The sequence below is a fragment of the Acanthisitta chloris genome, unplaced genomic scaffold, assembly GCF_000695815.1.
Source record: "Acanthisitta chloris isolate BGI_N310 unplaced genomic scaffold, ASM69581v1 scaffold1340, whole genome shotgun sequence".
Taxonomy (NCBI): Eukaryota; Metazoa; Chordata; class Aves; order Passeriformes; family Acanthisittidae; genus Acanthisitta; species Acanthisitta chloris.
This window is the reverse complement of record NW_008653277.1, coordinates 111,358-120,522: the sequence shown is the minus strand read 5'-3', so window position 1 is coordinate 120,522 and position 9,165 is coordinate 111,358. Positions and strand designations below refer to the sequence as shown.

The following is a 9,165-nucleotide window of genomic DNA, read 5'->3' as shown; positions in this document are numbered from 1 at the left end:
ATCAAAGCATCAGTATACACAGCAGTTTTCACATTAGAAACATTACAATTAAATCCTTAGTAAATCAATGAAAGGTCAGAAAGATTAAAGGATTAAATTTCTTACTGGTACACAAATATGCAAATTGAGTACTAGACTGGAATGTGGCCATGTCTTTATGCTGTCTATGGAGGAGGTGATGGAAAAAATTGTGCTCCTCATATCAAAAGTCAGTGGGAGGATGTTTTGTTGGTAGATCAAAGAAAAGATGAAGTACATAGAAAAAAATCAAAACATGTAAGAAAAGATTCCAGTTGTAAGCAGTCTAGTTTTGTATTAATTTCTCTAAAGCTCTACTCAATGCTGTTTTAGCTCTACAAAGAATACAATTCTTAATGACTTGCATGATCAAGTAATTCCCTTGTGGCTACAATATAGTTTCAGGGTGTATGGCTTAGTCTTTCATCACACCTATTCTTCTTTCCCCAAACCCCACCTCCTGCCCCTGGGCTGCAATAAAACATGCATTAACAGAGAAATATAAAGACCTAATGTGTGATAGGAGTATAAATTATGCCATCTCCACAGTACTGCAGAACCAGCAAAATATCTCAAACCCTCAAACTCAATAACCTTGCCCACGATAAAATTAATTTCTAAAATTAATTGAAAGAAAAAGAATACAATCAGAAAGCTGAGATACAAAATAGAACTCAGAGATGCCTAAATATCGCTTTCCTTCTGTCATGAGATATTTGGATATAGTAACTATGATAAAATAATAAATCTTCAACTAACAAATTGCATTTAAAGTAGCAATATATTTTTTTAATCTTGTCTTGCACAGAGACCATCTGTCTACAGTGAACGCTTACCTCACCCACCACCTTTCCCCCTTAAATAAATGTACCTCCTATGAATATCTCTAAAGAGTTGCTTCTTTTTTTCCTACACTAGGAGTAATTTATTTTTTAAGGGATGTTTCATTACTTTGCAATCTACTGCTGCCATCTCCTGTGTTAAACGAGGCAGCAAGTAACTTGATACTTACAAGCAGGCTATTTAATGGTGACCATATGGGAATGGTTTCTGTTGGTCAAGCAGACAGTACTCTACCTAAATACACTGCAGAGGCCTGTTAAAAAGTTGGCATTACCTCTAAGTGACTCCGTCGTTCTGCAATCACCCGTTCATCCTTGTTTCCAAAGAGCTTCTTTGGAGGGAATTCTAAAGTGGCAAGCTGGAAGACATTAAAGGATGAAGCGGCATCAGAAGTGACAAGCTCAGATGAGAAAATTCTCTTTAAACTACAAAGCAGCTGAGAAGAAGAAAATGCCAAATATGCATGAGCTACACTATATGCTATTAGTAAATATCACATTACACATTTCTACTGATGGTATTACAATCTGGTCTGTAGTACTGCTAAGATAACAAAGCATTTTGTCATCAATGAGCAACTGAAATAAAATTTAGGAATTGGACTGCCACTGTTTGCCCGTATCAATATTAGAAATTTGCAAACTGAATCCGATGTGATAGCACCAACTAAGCAGTAAGAAAGATCTCTGCAGGAATTCTGTGTATCACAAAAGATTGCATTCAGTCTCTTAAAAACCGTGGTTTCAAACCATACTGTTGTGCAATTTGTTTGCTTTCTCTTATGTTCTATCATAAATGTAAGATCACTGGAACTAAGAACTCCCACCGAAGTCATGCTTTGGAAGATGGCATTGCTGGAGTCCAGCTGACACCTGACCTGAACCTTTTGTTGTGCCTTGAACTACCACTTCTTCCCTCGCAGCGAGGACAGGCTGAGACCATATCCCTATGCTGTGATGGCACCTAACATGACGGGAAGTGGGACCTCTTGAGTTGTAACTCAATTGTAGCTCAATCCCATTCAAATGTGCATCCATGCTGGAAGCTGGTAGCTTTAATTTCTACGTAAGTAGGCAAAATCCTATTTATCACATCAAAAAAATCCAAGGCAGTAGCACAACTGCTAAAAACAACTATTCAGTTCTGTCCTCTTAGGAGTTCTTCCACAGAGGTGTTCAAAACTATCACCTCATTTTTTTCCCCATCCTCTAGGAACTCTGGCAAGCTACACTGGTAAGGGGTGTGTGGGGGGGAACTGTCTCCCTTTCTTGTATACCAACAAATAAAATACCTGATCTAATTCCAGCCAGCTATATCTGGAAAACACACAAAAGACTCAAGAGTTGGTAACAAGAGCCAATGAATTTGGTCTGCTAAACCACTGCTGCTGGGAGCAGCACACAAAAAAGCAAGTCCTCTCCCCATAGTTTGAGTTTGCACTTGAAGGCACACCAAACCCAATTTCTTCCCAGCACTCACTGTATGAGACAAAAGTATGCAGCCTCTCATTGGCACTGCTGGAGTTGTTTGGCAGGCAAAAGCCCTGTGTAAAAATGCCTCCTGCATGAATTCCCCTGGCTATTTGATGATATTGAACTAATAAAAAAGATGCATCATTTTCTAGTCTATCAGCACATGCAGGACTGTAGAGAATTTATGGCTGGTTACAAGGAGCAGCAATATACTGAATTAAATGAGGAGCTCCATTATTAACATGGAATGTAAGCATCTTTAAAATACAGAGGCATTCTGCAATACCAATAATTTATTCCTGTTCTCTGGTTCGACTCCAACTTGGATAATTTTAAAGAAATGCCTAGACATCTTCAAATGAGCGATTTAAAGTGATGTGGGGCACCAGAGGAGAGATTGAAAAGATGTCTGCTCTGCATCAATCCTGCCAGCACATCCCAATTAGATTCCTCAAATTTCTCCAACCACATTCTTCTCACTGTGCCTGCTTCTTGATGTTGGCAGGGCAAGCAGTACACAATCCATCGGTATCCTATAATTATGTCCTTGGGACTTATTTTCACTGCATTAGTCACTTCTTCACCTATACAGGATTATAAGTGCTAATATTTTCAAGGACTTCAAAATCCCACCCCTGCAGAAATTGTGTTTTATTAAATGGTACTGCATCATGTCACTACCAGAAACAAGCAAGGTAAAGCAACTACCATCACAATCCTCTCCTGGCCCTAGGGAGATTGTTTTTATATTTATTTGCCAATAAATACATTCATTATAGAATTTTAAAACAGTGTCTTTTAAAAAACAATTTGCACAATGAACCTACTGCTACAACATCCTCATACATACTCCGTAGAGTCAAACCAAGGTCTTACAGCTAAAATAAGGAATGATTTATTTATGTAAATTAAGTTTCATCTTAACAGGAATTCTGGGACTGATTCTAAACAATTTTGGGCTGGGTAAATTGTTTTCCTAATCTGTTAGCTTTCTGGATATATCTTAGGAGAAAACCAGTTTTATTTTCTAAAGCCAGTAAGTTTTGCTAAACTTTTTCAAACTGAAGCAGCTACTCACACCGTTTTAACTCCCAAATCACTACCATACACAAATCTTTGAAACCAAACCAATCAAAGTCCATTATTACAATCACGAATTTAATATGCAAGAGAAAGGCCTCAGCCAGTAAACTTGTCTCTGATACGTTCAAAGTCACAACACATACCTAAATGAAAATCACAAATTCATTGCTGAATCTTTTATATGTAATGAAACTACCACCCAGATCAGAACACAAATGTGCCAAACTATTCTTGACATATGTATGTCAGTTACTTATGCTTGTAATACATATATGTGTGTATAGAATATACCTATACATACAGATACGGCACCTGGAAGGATATTCCACCCTGCAGAGGTGTGTTACAAAGGACTGGTCACCTACTGCAGTCAGCACCTCTACAGGGCCAGATGCAGAAGGCAAACAGCTTTGGGCTTGCTGGAACATTTCTGTGTCCCATTCTTTCCCAAGGGTCCCATCTCACAAATAAAATATGGAGATGATTTCTGTCACACAACAGATGACCACCCAGCTATATGACAGAAAATCCTCCAGCTATACATTTCATCATCAATTCAGCAACTCAGTTATTCCAATGAGTTCAACTCTACTACATGCCAAGAGACTAATCCCACCAAAATGAGAGATTCAAAACTCTGCAGGCTTGAGTTTCAGACTGTCCAAACACTTAATGCAGACATGACAGCACCAGTTCCCACCTACTTCGCAGCTTGAAAATTATCTTTGCAACATGAGAACTGGAAGTATCCATGCAGCAATGTGAATTATGCAGCCCTGTATGTGACTGAAGTATCACTGCAATAGGAGGCCAGTCTATTGTACTGTATTTATATAAAAATACACTATTAGTGTATGTACTAGAGGTAGTGTGCTTATATGCATACACACCACTGATCTCTGTCACTCTGACTTACAAGGTTATTCCTTCAATGCAGGGAAAAATACATTGGTGCAAGAGTCCCACAAACATACAGAGTGATGATAAAACATTCTCACCTCACCATACTTTTGGTTTATAAAAAAAGAAATGAAAAAAGCAATACAAATACAGCGAAGTAATAATAAATGTTACGGTACTGGTCTATAAAAATCCTCTGATTTACTATGTCCTGATGTACTATTTTGAGACACAGACTCTGAATGTAACTGTGTGAGATTCAGAAATGCAATGATTCAATAGGATTTTGAGGTCTATTTAAAATATCCTACCCATTTAAGCTGAAGTGCAGTAGCAAATATTTCCATAAACTCAAATTTTGTTATTAGTAGCTCTACAGTGCCTTTAAACTGCACAGTAACTTCAGATGAGATAACCACTGCTACAGGTTAATGCACACAGCACAGTGTGTGACTGAGCCACATTTGTTCTGGCACTGAAATATGTAGGAGATCTGCAGGTGTGGACTTTGCATCGAGATGTTTGCTTTGGCTCAAACACTGTAAGAGAATTTCACACTATCCAAATTCAGGAGTATAAATTATTCTTTTAGAACCGAATGGTCATGTATCCTCTGGCTCAAATTAAGTCTCCAAGGGTTACACTTTGACTATGAGATGAACGTTTTGCAGCAACGCAAGGCATAACAGTAGGACTCCACAGGTAGCAAGGTAAATCATTCTCCTTCCATGACATTTCTGAAGCACACACCTCCCCTCCCTGTCCCCCTTGCTGCAGTGGCAATGGAAGCGTTTGGCAGGCAGTCTTTTTCAGCAGGGATGTTTTGTCGTTTTCCAGGGCTGCTGATGAGGTGATGTGTTTTCTGTCAGGGGAAATTAAGAGGCATATTCCCCTGCCTGACAGGAAGAGAGGGCTTGAATGATTTCCTGAGAAGCTTCTGTATGTAGCGTGCAAGATTTCTAATTTTTATTTTGGCTGCAGAAGCATTTCCCTACTATACTTAATTATAGCCTCGCTGCAATCCGAATTCCATTATATCCATAGGAGTGTGCACATGCATGCATAGACATACTGTGGGCAAACTGGGACTACTCTTAGACCCAAAAGGCAAAGCCAGATGATGTTTTAAAATAGTACAGAGACACCTCAAGACTGCATATCAGCACTCCTAATGTCTTTTAGACATTAAACTTTTTACAGTTAATGATGTTTATCCTATCTGGCAATCGTTGCTAGGCAGTAGCAGTCTTAGGGAGAGGCAAACAGTCATTTGCAATTTACTCCCTAATTTCTTTATAATAAATAAAGGCTGTGTTTTATTTCTGGGTCTTGTGTTACTTCGGGGCACGTTATTTGTGTCTCAGCAATCTTATCTGTAAGAAACAATTCTTACCTGCTGTGATGGAGTACTTGTGAGTTAGTATGATCGAGTTTAGACAGTACTAGGTCCAGTCCTCAAGGGGAAAGTGCTTCATACCTAGCAAGTGTTATTCACTGCGTTAAACAGCTGAATGGAGTCCTCTAGTCCTCCCACACTCCAGCCAGGAGACTGGTTTTAACAAGGTTTTCAGCAGGCATTTAATGCTGGTAAGAGCAGATGGCAGAACAGCAAGTGACCCTTTTTTAGTCACCTCTTTTATCATACATACAACTCTCTGACCTTAAGATTCTGGGAACAGCATATACCTAACAACATCTATATGGAAGCATACCCTTTTAAAGGGAAACCATACATCTTTACAGCCTTCAACTTCTGAGCCCCAGGGAGAGATGCAAATTTGGAGACTGGCCTTTTGGAAACCAAGAGAGTGTAAATGAAGGCTCCAAAAGCACAAAAGGCTCTGCCTGGGGTGGGGTGCACTCTCATTTCAGGACCTTTAGAAAAGGAAGCCGTCAGCATTTGAAGGGTGTCCTTTAATTTCTGTTATGTTCAGTTGGAGACTCTTCACTGACATTAAATCTGCTTGGGGACCTGCTGGATTTAATTCAGTTCAGGGGTTTTATGGTACAGCAGAACAGAACATGTTAATAAAAAGTCTTGTACAGTACTTTGCAGATGATATTTCAGTATATAGTGGACCAAAGTAAAATACCACATAATACAGTCATGTAGGCTTGTCACTTCTGAAGCGTGAAATTGTTCCAAGTGTTATGCTCCCTAAACATTAAAAAAGTGCCATTTTCCAACATCAAGCAAAAATCTACAGGATTGAAACATCTCATTATTTCTGGCAGGTATAGTCTATGTTTTAGTGCCTACAATATGGTAAAAGATATTTTTTTAAGAAGAAAAACAGGGCAGACATTGATGGAGGCTGAGTCATCTTTAATCTTTCATCCCAAATTCTCTTTGTACTTTAATGTTTTGATACATTTAAATGGGGGGAAAAAGGGGAAAAAAGAAAATTAAGGAAATGTTAACTATTAAATTAAAAAGTCAGTCTTATTTAACTCTCATGTTACTTTTACAACTCTGAATTTTCTCATTTTTCAAAGGGTATGTCTGACTTTTGATCCTTTGTACCAGAAATCTCTGTCACAGATGAGAAAAATCAAAGAGGAGAATGTGGCACAGTTTTGCAGCCAGTGTGGCTGCACTTGACTTGATTTTGCAGGGAGTAACGAAAGAAAAAACTGTCCTACTTTTAGTTTTTGAAGTTTAAACAAAGTAACTTAAGCCTCAACTTCTCAAGATGTGCTAAGACTCACAGAGTCTAAAGAAATTGAAAAGAGGCTGTATTCTTGACTAGGTACTTGCACTAACTATTTAGGGATTTGACAACAAGGAAAAAAAAAAGCTTAACTTCTGTATTTTTACTTGTGTTTTGTCTGAAATAAACCACCTATTCTGCACAATTTCATAAGAGAGCATTAAGCAAAGGTAAAAAGTTAACACTTAATGAACAGATTAACGGCTGCTTCATAAATTCTGAAAAAATAATCTAATAGAGATCAAAGATAAATAATTTGAACATATACTATCCACTAAAAAAATACCGATAAAATACCTTTAAAACCCACCTAAGTCATATTTTCAGCTGATAAAGCTCAAAGTATTTAAAGTTGAGTGAAGAAAACTCTAAACTTATTCTCCTTTAAAAAATAACATGGTCCTCCATCATGTAAACCATCCACTGATCCCCCAATATCTATGCTATAGGTAAGTGATGCCCTCAGAGGACAGAAAGATTAAAGACAGTATTTTTCATTAACAACTAATCGAGGAGAGGTAATATCCAGGGATTACTTTCTGGGTATTCAGTTTGTCACCTGTTTTCCTCTTCCGTTTCTAATATTGTCTCTCTACATCTTCCCTCTCTTCCAACATGTTCTCCCTCACTTTCCAGGTTCCTAACTTGTCTCTATTTTATTGCTATGCTTCCCTCCGCTCCCCATGACCTACCTAATTCTTTTTCTTACTCCAGTGGGCCATTTGCCATCATCCCTACTGTCTGACAAAAGGGGAGAGGGATTTGATATTCTCAGAGGCAGCATATCCAAGCAACCAAGGATGAGCCAAAGCTCTGAGGTGGACCCATGTCAGCCTTCTAATGGAGTGAACTCCATGAAGAAGGCTGAACAGCTTTTAAGCAGCAACAAAAGTCACAATTTATTATAACAAACAAACAAGCATAGTAAGTGACCAGGAATAGAACTGGAAAAAGGATGTAAACAACCTTCCTCCTATGCACAGGGCCCCTGCAGAGGTCCCTGACACCAGCTTAACACGGTCAGTCCTTTGAGAGAAGCAGACTCTGCTCTCAAGGTCTTTGCAGTGTTTCTGAGAGCCAAGGAGCTGCTTTAGGCTCATCCCTGCTGTCTCAGCTCCTCGAGCACAACAGGCTTACAGCTTTCTTTTGTTGTCTCTCCTTGCTGCTACAGGCAGCAGTGCCTGAATCTTACTCAAACACCCACAAGGGAATGAACATCTCCCTCTTACCTTGAGGGAATCTACTCTGTAAAAATTCTAAGTAAGCTGGTTGATAAATACCTCCCTTCTGACAAATGCAAGAGAGACCAAATTGTAGCGATGTACTGGAGTTTTGTTCTTTTGGGGTTTTTTTGTCTTATTTCCCCCTGGTATTTCCTGAATAAAATTTATGCTACAACTTGCTTTCCTGTTCCTTTCCAGCACAGCCTTTTCTCAGAGGAAGCTGTTTTGCCCCACGTACATGAGAATACTCTTTTCTTCCTTATATTCATCCTTTTTGCTCTGTGCCAAAGGTTCACCTGACCACAGAACTGCTTTAACCTCTGCATTTCTGGCTGGCAGCAACAACTCCTGATTTGCATGTTGCTTTTTGCCTGGCCCATAGTCCCAGCAGCCTGGTGAGCCAAGTCTGCTTCATCCCCTCCAGAACACATCTCACTGAGACCAGAGTAGAGTTTTCAGTACTGGAGACCCTTTAAGGGTTAATCTCCCAGGCAAGCAATTCTGCAACTTCCCCACCGTTCTCAGACAATTCCTTGCCTTTTTCCTACTTATCTCTCTGGAGCATCACCCATATATAAATAGGCACCTTCTCTATATCATTCCCCTGCAACACTGGCACTAAGACACGTCAAAAAGCACAAGCACTTACATCTCCTCTCATAAATATATACAGTTCTGTTGCAAGTCCCCTCAAAGTCAGCATGCTCTGACCAGCCCCCACAGATCATCATCACTGTATTCACCAATAAATGAGCATCTTCTCAGGATGCACAAGTTCTCACAGCTCTGCTGTCTCTAATTTTGGGTAATCTGCTTTGAACTTGTAAGATCCTGTGCCAGTTCCCTTCCTCAGACAGGCATAACTGTTTCTCCAAAGAACATTTCAACTCCATCTGTCACTGAAGAGGGACAAAA

At 39.2% G+C, this 9,165-nt stretch overlaps 1 protein-coding gene across 1 annotated transcript in view; it reads right to left on the bottom strand.

Annotated features, from left to right (window-relative positions):
- KIF16B (kinesin family member 16B) overlaps positions 1–9,165 on the bottom strand; it is a 121,977-nt gene that overhangs the window by 14,037 nt on the left and 98,775 nt on the right. The window contains exon 25 of the mRNA XM_009080250.1: positions 1,136–1,219. Within this exon, the coding sequence (XP_009078498.1) occupies positions 1,136–1,219 (84 nt within the window). The remainder of the gene's footprint in view (positions 1–1,135; positions 1,220–9,165) is intronic.